Genomic DNA, 19,827 nt, shown 5'->3' with positions numbered 1-19,827 from the left:
GGGGGCTACTATGGCTTTACTCTTTGCTGATTTGAGAGGTGAAAAGTGGCCAGCATTTCATCCTCGCTTGAATTTGTACGCCTTGATTGCTCCTGAGACTGAAATCCCTCTCATCTGAATTTCAATGGGAGCTTTCCCCCTCATTTTGAGTGAGGGATGCTGCCTGGAAGGGCGCCTGCCCCCCACCCCCAACACTGAGCCCACTTGGGAGCTCAGACCCCACACGATGACGAGGATGAGGACGCTGTGTTGTGACCTCCCACTTAGAACGTGGCAGGACAATGAGTTCAAAGGGAGGGCAGCGTGACCGAATCGGGACTGTAGATGAGCCAGCTCCTGCACCCGCTCTTCCCACCAGTGTGCCCTCCAGGCCTTGCAAACAAGCCCCCCCCCCCCCCCCCCCACCAAACTCCCCATAACATGGGCCACAGCAGTTATGATTTTCAGGCTCTTGTATTTATTTTTTAACATTTCAGTAAAATGGGGAGATCAAAGAATATCTTTAATTAGTCAAGGAGTTGCTAATTCTATAAGAGCCTTTTAATTACAATGTGGTAAAAAATAAATCCATTCTGAATTTAATGCCAATTATTCAATAGTCCAAGTTTATGCCGGGGTGCTCATATTGTAGAGTGGGTCAGAATCCCCTGGAAGGCTTGTGAAAAACAGAGTGCTGGCCTCCATCCTGGGGGTTCTAATGTAGTGGGTCCAGGGTGGGCCCAAGAATTTGCATTTCTAACAAGCTCCCAGGTAAGGCTGCCTCTGCTGGTCCAGGAACCCCACTTTGAGAAACACCCCTCCACACAAATGCTACTTTCATGTTACTGTTTTGCATGAAATTCACGTTGACGGACAGCCAGGACGCCTTTCAACCACCCCAGGTGAACCCACAGAAAGTAACTTCTTGGGTTAGGTCTTTGTTGCTTCCAGACCAAGTTAAAGCTCTACACTCCTGGTTCTCAAGCTTGACTGGATGATGAAATAACCTGCCAAGCTTTAAAAACTACCAATGCCTGGGTGCTGCCCTGAGAGATTCTAAGTTAAGCCGTCTGGGCTCTGTCCATGTCTGTTAGAAGCTCCCCAGGTTCACATTGGCTTCTAGCGCACAGCCTGAGTGGGCAAAAACATGGTTCTAAAGCCATGGTTCTCCAAGTGTGGTCCCCAAACCACCCAGTGGCATCACTGGGGACAAGGGTTAGGTATGCAAAATGATGGGTCCCAGTCCATACCCACCTGATCAAAACCTCTGAGGGGGACCAGCCATCTATGTCCTAACAAGCTAGGGGATTTTGTTTTCTTTTTTTGAGAGGGAGAGAGTGAGAGAGTGCATACACATGCTCACACAAGCAGGGGAGGAACAGAGAGAAAGGGGGAGAGAGAATCCCGGGCAGTCTCCAAGCCCATCGTGGAGCTGACATGGGGTCCATGAAATCATGACCTGAGCTGAATTCAAGAGTCAAATGCTTAACCGACTGAGCCACCCAGGTGACCCCTCCAGGGGAATTTTGATATCGATTGATTTACAACCACTGCTCCTAAAATGAGTATTCTGAGCCAGTGAGGTGCTGATTTGGTATTTGCAGAATGGTTCAAATGGGTCTGCCAGCCTACAGAAGAGAAGGCAGCCGTGCCACACTGGCCTCCTGGCCCTAAGTCAGTAGCTTTGCTGCAGGAAAAGGGGTTTTGATCAAGCCCCTCCCATGAAGGGCCATCTCCTTCCCTCGAGGGCTCAGCTACAGCTGCTGCGCACACATTCTCCACCCCCTCCCCCGCACGCCAACCCCATGCAGAAACCGCAGCTACCTGGAGGTCCATCTCCGCCAGGCTGATCAGCATCCGTGCTATAAACCTTTGCCAGAAGCCAACAGGAACGAAGCTCATCTTAAACACTCTCTGAATGGTATTGGCCTTGGGGTGTCGCATGCCGTGAGTGTCCAGGCCGGGTTTGGACGGAAGGAGGTGTGGCAGAAGATAGCTGAAACACAACAAAGGGGACAGGTGAACAGCGTGGCCCGAGCTGGCCAGGGCACTCTGCCCAAGTCCCTCCCCCCTGGGGCCTTTGGAATTTTACTTTTATAAAGAGACAGTAGTTTCTGTATTGAGAATAAATGCTCCAAGAGAAAATGAAGATGGGCACAGCAAGCACACGTATCAAGGAAGGTCTCTAAGACGGCGACTAGGATATCCCGAGGGAAGACATGAAAACATCTGTAGTCATAAACCCGTCAGACATAGCAAGTCACGGTTCGCGCTCTGTAAAAGTGGGTTGTGATCGGGGAAATCACTTAAAATGAACTTTGGATGGTGGAGGAAAAACAAATACAGCTGCACGGTTCCAAGGACAATGCAGATATTGGGGTCAGAGTAACATTTTTGGCCTTCGAAGCTATTTATTGTTCTTGGACAGTTGAGACAACACAATCGCCTTCAAAGTCAGGACGAGGCTGTTTTTGCACAGAGGGATGGTTTATGAGAGCACTCTTGCTCATCGTAAAAGTGCTGAGTCACCGAGTCAGTGAGCTGTTCATGACTGTGGTCAGTGGGAAACAGCTGAAGCCTGGGGAGGTCCCACTGAGAGCGTGCCTGAAAACCAGCATGTTCTGTGTGTGTGTGGAGCTGTGGAGGCAGGCAGGCACAGGGGAGCCCCTGGGTGTGCCCTTTTCTCAACAAAGGCCTTGCCTTCAGCTCCCCTGATGCTTTTAAAATACATCAGTTTAGGTCCAATAAAATGTCTTTAGAACTTTCTGGAAGAGACCCTCGAAAATACTGTAAAAGAATACTTAATCCCGGCTCTGTGTTTTTGGCATGCAGTGTAACCGTATTGAGATTCCACCTCCCTGACGTGGGACGAGAAAGGACACTTATCCCACAGAGTTGGTGGAGGATGGACAGGGGCTGTGCAGGTGAGGCCCAAAGGGGGCAGGCAATGAAGTGTTAGGTTCTTTTTAGCCACTTCAGATCCTGAGTAAAAGGACCTTCTCAATCACCTTTCCCTCCACCCCTGGCCTTGGCCAGCAGGACACCCTGATTTATTCCTTCATGTTCTGAAAAGTCCTTGTTATCTAGCTGTTCTGTCTCTTCCCCAAGTGGGAGGCCCTTGTCAGTGCCTTGCATGATTTATTCCGCTTCTTTCGCCCACATCACACTCAGCTTGGATCTTACGCTGCCCACGTCTTTGTAGGTGTAAGAGTGAGTGCAGAGAGCTTGCTCTGGACGCAGGAGCCCCCGCAGGCAACACGGCACACACAGAGCAGGGGCTCAATATTTCCAAAGGCAGAGATGACTCAGAAGCCAGCATGGTAAACGAAGAGATCCAGACTGGCAACGGAAGCTCTTCTCAAGGTGTGTGGAGCAAGACCACGGACGCCTGCTGACCTACTTGAGAGCAGTTACTAGCTGGGAAGCCTGAACCAGGGGATAACCACAGTGTCAGCAAGATGGGGGCTATGTTCATGTGCCTGTTGAACATAAAGCCATGAAACCCTGGGCAGGGCACCGGGTCTGTACCCGGGAGCTGGTTCACTCATGCTACACCACCATGACTGCCTTGGTGGGACAGGAGCTCTCAGAGATGGTCAGTAGCATCACTGACCAGATAAAGGCTTATGTGCAAAGAGATGGAACTCAGCCTAGGGCACAGGGGAACCATCACACCTGTGCTAAAATGGAAAATGCTCGGATATTCCTTACTTTATATGAAACCAGATGCCACTGGCTCTGAGTACTTAACACAAAGGAAGAGTGACAGTAAGTTGTACTGATGTCTTTGGAGCCTTCAAGTGCAAGAGATACCTTGAATACTTTACGTGTATTATCTAATTTTATTATTATTATTATTTAAATGTCTATTTATTTTGAGAGAGAGGGTGAGAGAGAGAAAGTGGGGGAGGGGCCGAGAGAGAAAGGGAGAGAGAGAATCCCAAGCAGGTTCTGTGTTGTCAGCATAGAGCCGAACTTGGGACTTGATCTCATGAACCATGAGATCATGACCGGAGCTGAAATCGAGTCAAACGCTTAACCGAATGAGCCACCCAAGTACCCCAATGTGCATTGTTGTATTTAATCCTCACAACAACTATAATACTCGTTGGTAATCGCATTATTCCCATTTTACAGGTGAGGCAAGAAGGGCAGTTGGGGTTCATACTCAGGCATTCTGGCTCTGTGGTCTGACCCGCTGTGCTATAAGCCTCTTTGGACACTTGGCCATGACCTGGCTGATTTTATGGTCCACCCGGACACACATGTGTGGACAACTGCCTTGCCTTTCCTGAGCGCAGGAATTCCCACCTTTCTCTGTCCTGTCGGTAAAATAACCAGAAAATCGTCAGATTTTGGCAATGCTGTCAACTCAGAGGCTGCCTCATGTTGCACGGACCAAAGTCCAGGACACACCCTGGGCCACGGTATGAGGTATCTTGCGGACTCTCAGTTCCTCTCTGGAGTTTCTCTTTTTAGGACTCACTCATGGCCCCCAGGGGGCTGGAGCGACAAGAAGGACTGAGGCCCTCTCCTGTAGTTATAAGGTTGAGTGGAAATCTGAGTCGTGCCTCAGGCACAGCGACTGAGGTCTGGCTCCTGAGAGGCCCCAGTCTATGCAGGCAGAGTCTCTGGGCTGGCCACACAGGGTCCAGGCCAGCTTCGCGGGAGCTCCAGATGACCTCCAGTGGTCATCTCCCCAGAGCTCTGGGGTCGGGGGTGGGTGGTGACAAGGTCTATAGTAGGTGGATTTGGTCTGTGTGGTCTGGTCTATGGATCTGGAGTCCCGGCTGCTGCCTCCTGGGCGGCACTGGTATTAGACCCAGGAGGAAATTAGGGCCAGGAGGCCCTGAGCACCCAGCTGGGTTAGATGTATCATCACTAGCTCAGACCCATGAGTACCCGGCCCCCAGCCCCTGCCCTCTCTGCCTTTTGAAGCCAGGCTGTGTAATTAGCGTGGGCACCCTCGTCACTTAACCCATATGTATTCACCAAATACCCAAGCAGTCAACCCTCTAAAACATGAACTCCCTCCCCCAGCCTCCAGAATATTTTTAATGCCATTCTTGCACGGTTTCCTGCACTTTTTCAATAAATGCATTTTCTTTGAATCCCCTGAAAAGGGAATCCCACGGCACAGGAAGGAGCAGCCAGCCCAGGCAGGTGGGTCCTCACTATGGCCCATCCCTGGACATCTCGTTCCAGCCACCAGTGCCCCCAGTCCCAAGTCCTTCCTCCAGGGAGCAGTGCGGGCAGCCCGGCCGAGGGCTCACCTGTCGTTGGCCACCGGCAGGGCGATCTCGAACTTGGCCAGGAACTGGAAGTACTGCTCCTCTGTCTGCTGTGTGAAGCCGGTCCCCACCAGCAGCATCCTGAGGTCCTCGGCCCGGATCACCCCGTTCTTGGCCACTGAGCGGGAGCCCTTGATGTTGAAGATCCTCTGCAGACATTCGGACAGCCAAATGGGGTCGAGGAAGTAGAGGTTCCTCAGGCCGTGGCTGGTGTCCGGGAAGTGCAGCAGTGTGCCGGTCTCTATGAGGAAGCTGATGGCTGCCCAGGGAAGCGGGCGGGAGGAAGCAGCGTCAGACAAGGGGCGAAGGACTCTGGGGTGGCCTCATCCCGAGGGGCCCAGGCCACACGTTCTTCCTAGGAAAGCAACCAAGGCTCCCAAAACGCATGGCCCTTTAGCCGGGTCGGCCGCCCAGTCTCGTAAGTCTTGCCCATGTGCTAATCCGACGCGGCCAGCGGGGGAGCCCCCGGCCGTTGATCTCCACCTCTCATGGGTTCCAGTTGGGCACACTTGCCTGCTCCTGACAATTTTTTTTGTGGCCCCCGAATCACAAACACCTGAAGTGCTTTGCCAGCCATTCGTAGACACGCCTGTGCCGGTGGGAGTCCACCTGGGCTGCTGCGCCCGCCTCCCCGCCCCCCACTCACCGGACTGCAGGTCCTCATAGTCTTTGATGTCGTTGTCTGGTGTCTGCTCCACCAGCTGCTCCAGCTGCCTGTCCGTCAGGTACTGCACGTCGTCGCTCAGGCTTCGGCGCTGCTGCTCAGCCAGCACTGCCTCCTGGAGGCTCAGGTAGCTCCTGGGGATCTGGGGGGGGGGGGGCGGGGACAGGTGGGTGGCTGGGTCCCCAGGTCCCCAGCCCTGCCTGCCAGCCCCTGAGGCCCAGCAGGTGAACTTCCTCTTTTTTTTAATGTTTATTTATTTGCAAAGAGAGAGAGAGAGAGCACAAGCAGGGGAGGGGCAGAGAGAGAGAGAGAGATAGATAGGGAGAGAGAGAGAGAGAGAGGGAGGGAGGGAATCCCAAGCAGGCTCCACACTGCCAGCGCAGATCCCGCCGCGGGGCTTGAACTCACAAACCGTGAGATCACGGCCTGAGCCGACATCAAGAGTCGGACGCTTAACCGACTGAACCACCCAGGTGTCCCCCGGGTAGGTGAACCTCTCCCCTCACTGCCCCATCCCCTTGCCTCCCTCCCCCCCGCCTCCTGAAAACGGTTCTTGTGTTGGGACCACCGCGCCTGAGGACCCAGCATACTTGTTTGACAGCAGGGAGGGAGGGAAGCTTGGGTTCCCAACGCAATGGGAGCAGCCCCTCTGGTTCCGGTCAGAAGCGCCGGGTACCCACCAGCCTCCCCGCGAGTCTCTGGCAGCCTATGGTGCTGCCCACATCCTTCATGTTGCACGTGACGTGGAAGATCAGCTGCCGTAGCCCTTCCTGGCCTTCCAGACTCTTGCAGGAGAGTTCGCTGCGAGTGTAACACAGAAGGTGATCACTCATCATGCGTCTTCCCTCTGACAAGCCCTGTAGTGTCTCTGTTTCCCCAGGTTTTGTCCCTAATGCTGGCAAGTCAAGGGAGCTCGTGAGAGGTGGGCACGGACAAATGTATCCAGGTCTCACTAGGAGCAACGCGGTATGTGTTCTGAGTGCACCCGTTTTACAGAGGAGGAAGGTGACACCTTGCACACGGGTGCAAGGTGACCTCCAAGCTGGAAAGGAGCAGACTTGGGGTGGACCCAGGTGTCTGGCTCAGAGCCAGCGCTCCTATTGTCACAGGACTCAGGGGTGTTCTCAAGGACACACGAAGAATTCCGGAAATTCTGCATCAGAATCTGCCAGATCCCGCATTCTGAGCGGGGCAGAAGTGGCCCCAGGCTGTCACCTGCACCCAGGTCCGTGGCACTGCACCCAGAGTGAGGGAAGCTGAGAGCCACTGGCACGGCTGTAGTAACACACACTTGATTCCTCTGAGAGAACGCTTACTTCACTCGCTGGGCTTGTTTTACCATCTGTGAAGTGGGCACAACGGTCCCTGTACCCCACGGGGCTGTCGTGAGTCCAAGCTCAGAAGGTGAGAGAAGTGACAAGCCCAGGGCACCAGTTCCATTGGCACTGGCCCAGACCGCTCAGCCCCAATGCAAGGACCAAGACTGCCCGTGGGGTCTGTCCTTGGTCAGGGATCAGCAAATGTGATGCGTGGTGCACGAGCTCAAATCTCCTGGTCCCGTGGGGGCCATGCACACTCAGCACTGGCCCCGGGGAAGGAGGGGACCAGGAAAGAAGCGTGGAGAGGGTGTGCCCAGGCTCTGCCCTGCCACTCCTCTAGCGGCTCCTTGCCCTCCCCAGGGCCGAGTCTGCTCTGGGGGCTGAGCCCGGAAGGGGCCCCCCGAGGAGCCCAGCCCCCGGCTCGGGGAGCCCTCTGCAGGCGGATCCCAGTGTCCCCGGGAAAGATGGACACCGGAGGGAGCAGCAGCCTCAGGCACAAGGTAGGAGCAAGCAGGACACTCACTGTAAGTGTTTGAAGGTGATGTCCGGGAAGCCCGTGGCCCTGGACCCGGAGGGCGAACGGCACAACGCCAGCACATAGGCGCGCAGGGTTGCGATTCTCTCCACTCGGAATTTGGTTTCGATTAAGTCCAGGTGTGTTCCAACCACCAGCACCACAGCGTTGGGGGCCTTGGCCTGCCAGAGAGAACCCCGTGGCTGAGCATCGGGGCACTGGGAAACAGCTCCCAGGTGCCCCGCACTCCTCTCTGCAAAACCTGTTTGGCCCTGAGGGGTTCCATGAGGCACCCCGGAGGGTCTGGATTTCTGATCCCTGCAGCCAGCACGTCAGCTCCCTGGGGCAGTGGCCTGAATCCAGGCTCTCATCACCTCTGCTCGTGAGAGGGGAGTTCTGTTTTCCTTTTGGGTCCAAGGGTGGGGGGCTCTTAAATTTAAGGTAGAAGAAAATTACAAGAGCACCACCAACAACCTGGCTGAGGAGGGTTTTTCACTTTTCTTTTTCTTTTTAGAGAGTGAGAGAGAGAGCATGAGCAGGGGAGGCGCAGAGAGAGACGGAGAGAATCCCAAGCAGGCTCCACGCTCAGCAGAGAGCCTGATGCAGGGCTCAATCTCACGACCATGAGATCGTGACCTGAGCTGAAATCAAGAGTCGGGTGCTTAGCCGACTGAACCACCCAGGTGCCCCTGGCTCAGGATGGTTGTGAAGTGTTTCACTGTGACCTAGGATCCTGGGTCCTCCGAAAACCAGCCCAAACGCAAAGTGTTTCTCCCTGACCATTTCTTTTCTGTTCTCTTTTTTTTCCTCAGTGAAGGGGGATGCTTCAGAGAAGTGGCAGACCCCTGTGACACTCTGAGGACTGGCAACCGCAGGGCTGGCTGGCATCTCCTCACCTCGATGTTGAGCAGCCAGAACTGGAGGTTGGCCACGGCCTCCTCCCCCAGTGCTAGGTTCCAGACCACCACATACAGGGCCTTGTCTGTGAAGAAGCACTGATTGACAGTGGCCATGCTGGCGGGGCCACCGATGTCCCAGACGGTGAATTCCACGGACTCAACCTGCTTGAGCAACAAGGGCAGCGACAGGAGGCATTTAGGAACCAAGGCTGTACAGTTATCGGGATAACTGATCACTTCAGATGCTGGGATTGGGGCCTAAAAATGGCCCAGCAGTGGAAGGGCTTTGCCCATCCTGCTGTTTGTCTCAGGAAGCAAGTGACCCAAGGGAGGGAAAGGGGCCCAGCAGTGTGGAGGTGGACTTCTGGAAGCATCTATCTACCCCTGACAGAGCCCGGGGGTAGGAGGGAGGGCAGGCCTTCCTGGATGGCTGGCTCCCGTTCGCGTCCACCTGTATCTGCCAAACACTGGGGGCTCTGTCCTGCCTCTGTCTCTGCTGCAGACAGTTAGGAGACATCCTGCTGGAGGGAACCCCGGTGCTGACGTCAGCGCCCACGCCAAGGCTTAACCTCCATCTGTGCAAGGGCGAGGCCAAGGAGACGGGCCTCCGGCCTCCGGACTTGAGTAGGCCAGAGGGCGGCGCCCACCAAGGATGATGGGAAACTTCCCCGACGTGGGAATCAAACAAAAGATTAGCTGTAGTGCTGCCGGGAAAGACTGTGTAAACGGTGGTTTCTCTATCGTTCTATGAGCTAAGAGTCTGGCCCCACCAGCTAAGATTGCAGTTTTCTGTAGCAAAGAATCATTTCCAATATGCTGCATTTTGGCCTCCAAGACAAGGCGTGCTGACCTGCTTTTGCAAAGAAATGAAAACGGGCAGCTGTTCTAAACTGGCAGAAGGCCCAGACACACAGGGCGTTACGGGGCTCGGCGTCTGAAACATCAGGTGGTTGTCCTTCCACTAAAGGAGGGGAAATGATAATAACGGCAGAAAGGAAGTAGGGGCCAAAGGACAGGAAAAATGGAAACTGCAATTCACCCCCCAGACGTCAGACAATCATTTGCTAAAGAATAGCTGGGAGAAAGTGATATTGAGTAGTTTTGCTTAAAAAACCAGGAGAGAATCCAGAGATCCTGGGGGCTTTAGAGAACCTTTGGACACGGGGTAGTTAGATTCACTCCTGGGGCCTTTTGGGGGGTTGTGGTGGGGCTGGTATTATTTGACTGTTATGGCATTAAAAGGTGGGGCTCTGCCCTTTAGAGGACCGGTTTCTGAGTCTGCTAAAATGTACAGCCTAAATGCCTAACGACCCGAACCGGAATTTCCTACTTGGAAAGTGATTTTGTAAAAAAGATCCTGCAACAAGACATTGTTGTCTCTAGTTGGCACTGTGCTGGGGGCTGGGGCTGGGGGAGGGGGCGGGTAAACCATGCAGCCTCTGGCCCCAACGCCCCTTGGTTTTCCCCGAACAGCCTCCCTGCACCTGGGTCCCTGTGTGGTTCTGTGTGCCTACAAATACTGCGACAGGTACGGGGGGCATTCCAGGGGTGTGTTCTCCCCTGAGCTGTTGCTCCCAGCGTTCTATATTCTGGGATATTCTACCCCTGCATTCCTCTACAGGCTCTCTTCTCTGATTCCAGTGCGAGGCAAGTTTCATTTTCCTTTGTCTTACGCTGAACGCAAAACAAGATGATTAACAGGTTCACCACATAAGGGCTTGAAAACCAGACTTTTCGGAACTTGGGGTGGAAGCAGGTGTTAGGCAGGACAGTGCATTCATTCCAGGGGGTGGGTTCTCAGCCTCCCCGCGAGGGGCAGGTGCTGCTGGGTCTCACTGTCTATGGTAGCAGTTTGCTCTCAGCTCTGGGGGGCAGCTACCCCAGACCATTTGAATTATAATCCTTAGAGCCAGGAAGGGCAGAGCCTGGCCACTGCTGCCTTCAAAAGCTCATCAAAGAAATCTAACGGACGGCCAAACCACTGGCCCGAAGCCTCAACTTAACCGTAACAGAACTATGAAGTCATATTAAGAAATTATTCACTGGCCCTTGGCAGGAACTTTGAAACAGCACACAGCGGCCCCTGTAAATATCCTGGGCCCCAGACACCAGGCTGTGAAAATCCCAGGCTCTCTGGAGAGGAGACAGAAAGTGCCAGGGAAAACTCCCTCCCACCCATGGGGGACTCTGCACACCGAACATCCTTGACCTTGGCTCTCGAGCCAGCTGGCCTCTGGAGCTCCCACTTGGTGGTCCTGATGGTGGCCTCGCTGTGCACCACCTGGGGGGCCCTCCCCGTCTGTAAGATCTCCAGGAGGGTGGACTTGCCCTGGCGCGGAGGACCCACGATGATCATTTTCATCAGCTTGCACTTCTCTGCTTTCCGCAGCTGAGCGCGCAGGTAAGACAACATCGCTTTGGGGCCTATGCAAAATCACAGAGCGGGGAAAGTAGACACTGTGGACGTATAGACGAGAACATGCTCACGGCCCTTGGGAAACAACATCCTGTCTTGAAGGAACACTTTGCACATGTTCTAATGGGGCAAGTTGAGAGCAGTATTGGGTTTGATGGGGAAAAGGTGTGATACTAATCATCCCAAAAGTGGAGTCCAAAAGTCAAGGGCGTCCAGACAAAATCCTTCCTGCCCACAGAACCAAAGATACTTTTATCATGTGGTCAATCGCAATACCACGGTGCCCAGCAACTATCACTTTCTGGGTAATTTTACAGCACCTTCCCAACCATGGGAGCCCGCAGTTGGGCTCCATGGGACACCCAGCAGCTTCCACCCCAAGGTCCTTAACAAGTGGACTTGAGTCATTTTTCCCAGGGGGCGGTGCTGAGGAAGCCCTACCTTCCTTTCTGATCTCCGTGGGCACGTTGCTGATGTTCAGGTCTTCAATGTCCAACTGCCAAAGGTTGCCCAGCTGCCCCAGCTCAGGAGGGAGTTCTCGGAGGCCAGGATTGCTGAGGGCACACACACACACACACACACACACACACACACCGTGGGAGAACACACACATGTGCACACACACACACAGCAGCCTGTCAGCCTCTGGGGCCCGCACCCCAAGCCTGACATCATGGGCCCCTGCTTTCTCGCCTCCCATTTATATAGTAATTCCAAAGCCTTTCTCCCTGGGAAGCCAGCAGTACAAATGGGAGCCCTGTCTTCTGCAAAGCCCTGTGGCTTAGAACTGGATTTCCACCCCCAACGTCCGCCTCTCTTCTATGTATTACGATGATCCATAAAGATTACTAGTATCTCTTCTCAAAAAGGCAACATAACCTGAACTTTTTTTTTCATATTTTCATTGTTTTGCACACTGTCTGAACCCCCCCAGCAGTGCCTGGCAGTAGGTATCCAGTAAATGGAAGGATGAAGGAGCACTCCTTTCATTATGACTGAGTCAAGTAGCAAATGATGCATCATGGCGTCACTTGCCAGCCTTCCCCCCACCCTCATCCCCCACCCCGATTCTTTGACTAAGCCCCGTTCTCAAAGTCCGCCTGCTGCTTCCTGGTACATAGATGGCTTCTCTTTCCCCGTGTCTGTGTCCTCAGATGGGTTACAGGACACTCTGCCTCCCCGGGCCAGAAGGGCCAGTGTGGCTGCTCTGGCTGGGTACTCACTTTCCCAAGTAGAGTTCTGATAAGTTCTTCAGTAGGCAAACCGAGGGAGGGACTGCATCCAGATGATTGTCGTTCAGACAAAGGACCTCCAAAGACTCACTTAGGAAGGCCGGAAATTCCAGCACACCGGCTGCAAAGAAATGGCAAAGCAGACTGGATATTTGCAGATAATTCTGGACCGTCACAGCCTGGAGGCCAGGTGGCCATACAAAATGCTGCATCCTCTGGAGGGTATTTTGGGCAAGGCAATCTGAATGAGATGCCCATCTGACTGCCCCAGGGATTCTAATTCGAGGGAATGGTCCTACAGATGCCCTTGTCCGTGTGGCAAAGATGCAAAGACAGGACACTCGATGGCACACTGTTTGTAACAGCAAAGACAAAAGATGGCTTACATGTCTGCCCCAAAGGGGGGTAGCTAATGAATAATAGGATAGTATTCAACTATTACAAAGCATGGGGCAGGTCTACACGTGCGGGTATGAAGTGATACTCACGAGCTATTGGTGAACTGAAAAGCAAGGAGGTGGCATCAGGCATCTAGAAGGCTTAACTTGTGACCCACCAAAACGTGTGCAGGCATGTGAGCAAACACACACTCATGCATTTACATGAATGTGTTACATGTATGTGCGGTATATGCACATGGATATGCTATCTGATGCTGTTTATGTGCACACTACACAGGCACACAGGTATATAAGTGTGCTATATGATATTATAGGCGTATGCACACACACCACCCATGTGCGTGCATTTTACGTGCTGCTATAGGCATGTGGATACACACAGGCACGTATGCACGTACGTGTTCTACAAGTATGTTAGACACAAACATATCTGTTACCAGAGACACAGCAAATTCCGTGGTTGTCTCTGGGGAAGGGGATGACTAGGAGGCTGGATATTCATTCCATACCTTCAGCACTGTTCAAAAATTCTGTTTACTGCGGACATGAATTACCTCTCCAGTTAAGAAAGAGCCAGGCAACTAGAAAATAATACGATGGGCTCAGTTTTTAGGCTTCCTAAGATGGCATTCTCTGAAAAAGTAGCCAGCTCTCTAGTATTTCAGTGATTTCATTAATTAGGCTAATTAGGAGATTCCCATTAAACTCATGTCACCTGTGCTCTTTCCAGGGGCGCCGGAGGGTGGGGGCGGAGAAAGACCGTGGCAGGGAGCTTGTGCTTGCACTCTGATGGGGATGAGAGGCTTAGGTTTCTAGCAGAATCTCTGAAGTGCCTTATCCTCCCTGGTCAGGCACAGAGGGGGGCAGGACTGCAGGCCCCCAAGGGTCCCTTTCAGCTCCAGCTCTGAGAACTCAAGATAAAAGACTGGCCCAAAGCCCTCTTCTCCGGCCCTCTGCCAGCCAAGCGAGATAGAGAAGCTGGGATTCTTTTGTTGGGCCGAGCGACTTTCCGCTGTCCTTGATCACAACTTCCTCCCTGTCCTCTGGCTCTCCTCCACACATGTAGCCGAGGTATCAATGCTAATGGGGGTAACCTGGCATCAGAGAATGTTCCGGGAGAGACGATAACAGAATACTGAAAGCAGCGCCCGGAAAACCGATCCAGCTAGCAGCCACAGGGAGGGGACTCAGTGAAGGGGCTCCTTTAGAAACAAAGGTGTAACACGCTTTCTAAAAAAAATGGATTTGGACATAGGAAGATGCTCAAAAGGACTTTCTTTTTTTCCCCCCAGTGAAAAAGAATGATCAACTTCAACCTGCCGCAACACACACTGAAAACACACGCACAATAAGAAAGGCTCCCTTTCTACCCTGAGAACGTTCTCAACACCTGGCCTCTGCGCGTCTCGATTTTCCAGTTTGACCTTGGTGTTTATGAAGCCTCTCTAAGTAACGGACGGAGGGAACAAGCAATTACCACTGCAAACAGAGACAGCACCTGTCACAGAGTTCTCGGCCCGGTGCAGAAACTATGGAAACGGGGCTGCGCGAGCACAGCTCGAGGTATTTATGAACTGTAATTATTTATTCATAAGTAATTTATGACTCTGCTGGTCTGAATTTTACCGTAAAAACGGCTGTCCAAATTATTTTTGGACAAGGCCGCCACACAAACATGACTACTTGAACGTACATAAATCTCCTCGGAATTCTACTCTCCTTCTGCAAATAAGTTATCTTTTACAGATAATTCCTCACCCAAGGATCAACAGCCCTGAGAGAATCGCCCCACCGAGGGAGAATTTGCAATCCCAGGTGTGGGCCTCAACTCACGAGGCGAAAGTTAGGAACTCAAGCGGACTTTGTCGTGTGCTGATGCCTCGGCCCACCTCTGCCAGGGAAACTGCCAAGCCGTGTGGTCCCCCTCACTTCGCTCCCCAGACAGGCTCCTGAGGGGCCACCAGCAAGGTCATTTTCCAGAACGGTGCACGCTCCAGTTACGCTGCTCATGCGTGCCTTTGGCCTTGCGCTCTGGTAGCCTCATGAGGGAGTGTCTGGTCCCGCTCAGCGTTGGGCCCACCTCCGTCTGCGAGGCCTACATTTCTAAACCGGAGACACCTTTCTAATCCACTCATGAAGTACGAGGCTCAACCTGCAGCAATGGAAACATGACTGAGATCCACCTCCACTACACTTCTCGTGTGTTATCATCCCGTTTGGGCATCGACGAGAAGAAAGGGTGTGTTTCTCTTTCCTTCCAAGTGAAATCCTTATGTCTGGACTCAATTTCCAAAGTCCCAAGGCCCTTCATTTTATTTTATTTTTTTTTAATTTTTTTTTTTAACGTTTATTTATTTTTGAGACAGGGAGAGACAGCATGAATGGGGGAGGGTCAGAGAGAGAGGGAGACGCAGAATGTGAAGCAGGCTCCAGGCTCTGAGCTGTCAGCACAGAGCCTGATGCGGGGCTTGAACTCACGGACCGCGAGATCATGACCTGAGCCGAAGTCGGATGCTTAACCGACTGAGCCACCCAGCCGCCCCAAGGCCCTTCATTTTAAAAAGGACCGGTTATGAGGGGCGCCTGAGTGGCTCAGTCGATTGAGCGTCTGACTTCCGCTCAGGTCATGATCTCATGGTTTGTGAGTTCAAGCCCCGCGTCAGGCTCTGTGCTGACGGCTTGGAGCCTGGAGCCTGCTTCAGATTCTGTCTCTCTCTCTCTCTCTCTCTCTCTCTCTCTCGGCCCCTCCCCCACTTGCACTCTGTCTTTCAAAAATGAATAAAATGTTAAAAATTTTTTTTAAAAAAGGACCGGTTATGAAATTCCTAATTGTGTGTCCCCAGTAGTTGGTTCGAGGCCTCATCATTTGTTACAGGGGCCATTTGGACTTCCTTTTCTGCAAACTGTTTATATCCATTGCCCTCCCCTGTTTTTTTTTTTTTTTTTGTCCTATTGGTTTGTCTTTACAAGCAAAAACAATTTGTAAGCAGTCTTTGTATATTAGGACTTAAGCCAGTTTATGTTGCAACAATTTGTGTTGCAAACATTTCTTGTCTGTTTGCATTTTGACTTGGTTTATGATGCCTTTTACTGAACAAAGCTTTCATATTTCTACAAAGCCCAAGATTTTGGTCCTTTTCTAAAGACTTCTGGGTTTTCCGCCTAGTTTTTAAAGGTCTTCTCCACTCCCAGATTATACATATATTCTCTTAAATGCTTCTTGTTTTCTTTTTCTTTTATATGTAAATCTGAAATCCACATGGAAATTTTTGTAGTTGATATAAGGAAGGGACCCCAGCCTTGTGATTTTTCCCCTTCCAACTGGACAGGCAGTTACACCACAGTATTTATTAAAACAATAAAACATTTTTTCCCTACCAAATTGAAATTCCACCTTTGTCATATACTGAATTCCTATATTTACTTAGGTCTGTTCCACTGCTGACATGTTACTTTTTCAATCATATGTAAACACACACACTCATACGTGACTGCTATATACGCATATATCCATATATATACTGAACATATCAGTTCATCAAAAGGCATAACAGGTGAACAGACCATTTGGGTCATGCCTGCAATATGTCTTAGCCTCTGGCATTTCTCGTCCCCATCTTACACCATCTGTACTGAAAGAGCACTTGCCAACATAAATCGAGCCAAAGAAGAACATTATGTTACATTTCAAATGACCTAAATATTGGTTCCAGTTCTACGGGACAGCATCCTGAGGGATATTTCTGTGACCCCTGCTGGGTTTAGAAGTCTTAGTTTTCAGGTTAAAAAGAAAAGGGCCAGCTGAATAGCTCCAGGGACAGGTTCACACCTGCCCCCATACCTCACAGAAGACAAAATGAAACCAGAAAAATTTGTTTTCCTGGAATATTGTCTGCTGAACTGGCCTGGTTTTAAGACCAGTAAAAATACTCTAAGAAAAGTTCTGTTTCTGATGAATTTGGGGGAAGACCCTAAGCCCCCCACAGAGTGTCAGGCTGGCCAGGATAGCATGCGGGGGTGGGGGTGGGGTGACTGTGTGCCCACGTGGACTTCCCGTGGATGCAACGGTGTGGCAGTAAGGACTTCACAGTGCTGCCCTTCCCAACCTCGGGGCTGGAGTGCCACAGTGCTGGGCTGAAAGCTGGTTGTCACCAAGCAGCCGTGTGACCTGGGCATATCAGCCAGGTGCTACAGACTGAACTGTCTTCCTCCCTTCATATGTTGAAGCCCTAACACCCAGAGTGATGATACTTGGAGTTGGAGCCTTTGGGAGGTAATTAGGTTTAGATGAGGTCATGAAGGTAGGGTCCCACGATGGGATTAGTACCCTCACAAGAAGAGACACCGGCGGGCTCGGTCTGTCAGTCGGTCTTTGTGAGAACACAGCAAGAAGGCTCTCACAAGGAGCCGACTGTGCTGGCACCCTGATCTCAGACTGCCAGCCTCCAGAACCGTAAGAACATAAATTTCCATTGTCTAAGCCGCCCAGTCTGTGATGCTTTGTTATGGAAGTTTGAGCTGAATGTAAGACGGTGGAAGCCTCAGTTTCCTCACCTGCAAAATGGGGAACCCCAATCCATACCTCATGCTGTGGGCTTTCAAGAAAGGCTCTAACACGTGCACCATATCTAGGGCGGTGCTCGCTCATGGCAGACCCACCCACACAGCAGCTACCAGTCTCATTGGACCGCAAGCAGGAGAGGGGACTTCAGGATACTTGCAGGCCAAAGGGGGAGAGAAAAGCCCCATGCAAGGGCGACCCCCGGTGGTGGAGCAGGGAACACCCGCCCAGCTGTCTCCTGCCCGCACCGCCTTACACACCTGTCTCCGTCCCAGAACGCTGGCGCCCTCTGGTGGTGAAAAAGGAAATACGCTTTGTTTTAAGTCCGTCTTCATTTCTGCCGGGGCCAAAACCAAAAAAAGGTCAGATTTTGAGGAAAGCATGGCAAAGACATTACTATTTTGCTGTGATTATACAACGCCAAGCCATGCAGAGATAAGGGAGAAAAGTCGATCAGCAGGATGTTTGGGCTCCCCTGCAGCTGCCTATGTAAGCACCCATAGCCCTTGACCGCTAATTGCACTAGTGATGTTCACAAGTCTTTGGGGGAAAAAAACCTCTAAAGGAGGTGATCAAACACTGGCATGATCAATGATGATTTCCTTTCTTGAGCTTCTCCATTTGAGGCAGATGTGAGCGTTTCTGTGCCTGGCAGGAAGGCCTTTTCCAGTGGCTCTTCCATATTACACATTCTCACAGGAGTGGGGGGCTCTCTTTGTGGGGTAAATTCTGCTAAGAAGTGGACTTCAGCAAATGAAATTGGGAGTCTGGTCTCCAGGGCCCCAAGGACCAGCTGTGCTCATCCTCAGATTTTCCTGTTTTATTAGAAGGCTTTGGGAGTGATTTTTATTCATTGGATGCTCATTTTGGCTAGTGATTGGCCAAAATTTTGGAACAGAATGACAGGTTAGGTGGACATGAGAAGAGTCTCCTGGAGCCTTTAAAACTTAGAGATGGCAGGACACTGTTTTGGGTGAGTTGTGCCTCTTTCTTCCAAATTATGTTTTGAAGTCCTAACCCCCAGGACCTCAGAATGTGACTGTATTTGGAGGAGGGGTCTTTAAAGAGGTGCACGAGTTACAATGAGGTCATACAAATGGACTCTGATCCAGTCTGACTGATGTCCTTCTAAGAAAGTGGAGATTAGGACACAGGGAGACCATGCGAGACACAGGGAAAAGGTAGTTATATTCAGGCCAAGGGGAGAGGCCACAGGAGAAAGCAACCTTGCTGGCACCCTAATCTCAGACTCCCAGCCTCCAGAGCCATGAGGAAATAAAAGTCTGTTGTTTGAGCCCCCCAGACTGAGGTACTTTGTTATGGCGGCCCTAACACACCAAGGAAGGCACCAAGCCAAGGGTCGGCTTGACTGTGGTTACACGCACATTTTCGAGCTCGCCAGGGTAAGGAGACCCCATGCTTACTTGCCAAATTGGTTTCTGGAGAGATCCAGGGTTTTAAGTTGTCTACAGGTCCACTTATCTTGAGGTGGCAGCACCATGAGCTGGTTCCCCTGTAACCTCAGGAACATGAGGGCCTGGGAAGGAGAGAGACAGAGAGAGAGAGAGAGAGAGAGAGAGAGTCAAAGGTACCATCAAACACCAAAGGGAGCAGAAACTGAAGAGAAAGGTCATGTGCCTGACAAAATGCACAAATGATTGTAACGGATTCACTTTAGCAAAGATTCCAATAGTGTGGGGCTTCATAGTCTCTTAGAACTCGGAATTATATTGGGGCACCTGGGTGGCTCAGTCCAGCGTCCGACTCTTTTTTAATATTTTAACTTTATTTATTTATTTTGAGAGAGAGAGAGTGAGGGAGGGGCAGAGAGACAGGAAAACAGAGAGAGAGAATCCCAAGAAGGCTCAGGGCTGCCCGCACAGGGCTCAATGCCAAGCTCAAACTCACGAACCGTGAGATCATGACCTGCGCTGAAGTCAAGAGTCAGACGCTTAGGCGCCCTGAGTGTCCGACTCTTGATTTTGGCACAGATCATGATCTCATGGTTGTGGGATGGAGCCCCACAAAAAAAAAAAAAAAAAGAACTCATGAAATTGTATCAAATACAGCAAACGGGACAGTTTATACACTATCCTTCCCTCCAGATCAATGGGAGGCAGTTCATTTCAGGCTGAAAGGAGTCCAAGTGCTTCTCAGCGCTGGGCCTTCTTAAGAGTAACAGTTACTTACGGCCCGTCCTGGGAACAGCAGCCGATGCTGAGGGTCCTGGAGGCCGAGGCATCACACCCCAGGGGAGGGGGCTGCTGCACAGTGCTGGGTCCCCCTGCCTCCCGTGACCTCCTCAGGTGATGCCCCTGGCAGGGGCAGGGTGGCAGGGACACAGAGGGTCATCTGCCCCAGCTGGGTGCCCTCTGCTGGCCAGGTGCCTGGCACCACCCGTGTGCCTGTGGTGCCCCCTGGTGACTACTCGGCCCTCGGCCCTCTGTCCACCCACCAGTCACAGAGGGGCACCAACTCTACCCTTGGACTTGTGACGTGTTTTACTTGGAAGTACAGGGGGCAGATTGTGACCTTTTTTTTTTTTAGGTTT

The 19,827-nt window shown here is 51.9% G+C and overlaps 1 protein-coding gene and 1 long non-coding RNA gene across 4 annotated transcripts in view; one reads left to right on the top strand and one right to left on the bottom strand.

Moving 5' to 3' along the window:
• Positions 1 to 19,827, bottom strand: part of LRRK1 (leucine rich repeat kinase 1) — a 148,918-nt gene that overhangs the window by 45,048 nt on the left and 84,043 nt on the right. For all 3 annotated transcript variants that reach the window (XR_006203399.1, XM_042941183.1, XM_042941184.1), the window contains exons 11-21: positions 18,701 to 18,813; positions 17,537 to 17,613; positions 12,306 to 12,435; positions 11,524 to 11,636; positions 10,876 to 11,090; positions 8,664 to 8,828; positions 7,777 to 7,949; positions 6,615 to 6,735; positions 5,917 to 6,076; positions 5,253 to 5,529; positions 1,804 to 1,975 (exon numbers count right to left, since the gene is read on the bottom strand). Coding sequence is in view for 2 of the 3 variants with exons in the window: in XM_042941183.1 (XP_042797117.1) it covers positions 1,804 to 1,975; positions 5,253 to 5,529; positions 5,917 to 6,076; positions 6,615 to 6,735; positions 7,777 to 7,949; positions 8,664 to 8,828; positions 10,876 to 11,090; positions 11,524 to 11,636; positions 12,306 to 12,435; positions 17,537 to 17,613; positions 18,701 to 18,813 (1,716 nt within the window). In the remaining variant the exon portion in view is untranslated. The remainder of the gene's footprint in view (positions 1 to 1,803; positions 1,976 to 5,252; positions 5,530 to 5,916; positions 6,077 to 6,614; positions 6,736 to 7,776; positions 7,950 to 8,663; positions 8,829 to 10,875; positions 11,091 to 11,523; positions 11,637 to 12,305; positions 12,436 to 17,536; positions 17,614 to 18,700; positions 18,814 to 19,827) is intronic.
• On the top strand, positions 8,409 to 9,931 carry LOC122221691. The gene is made up of 2 exons (XR_006203401.1): positions 8,409 to 8,450; positions 8,580 to 9,931. It is a non-coding gene; the product is annotated as an uncharacterized LOC122221691 (long non-coding RNA).

The sequence above is a fragment of the Panthera leo genome, chromosome B3, assembly GCF_018350215.1.
Source record: "Panthera leo isolate Ple1 chromosome B3, P.leo_Ple1_pat1.1, whole genome shotgun sequence".
NCBI classification, from domain to species: Eukaryota; Metazoa; Chordata; class Mammalia; order Carnivora; family Felidae; genus Panthera; species Panthera leo.
Note: the sequence above shows the minus strand (reverse complement) of the source record. Positions and strands in the feature narration are given on the sequence as shown.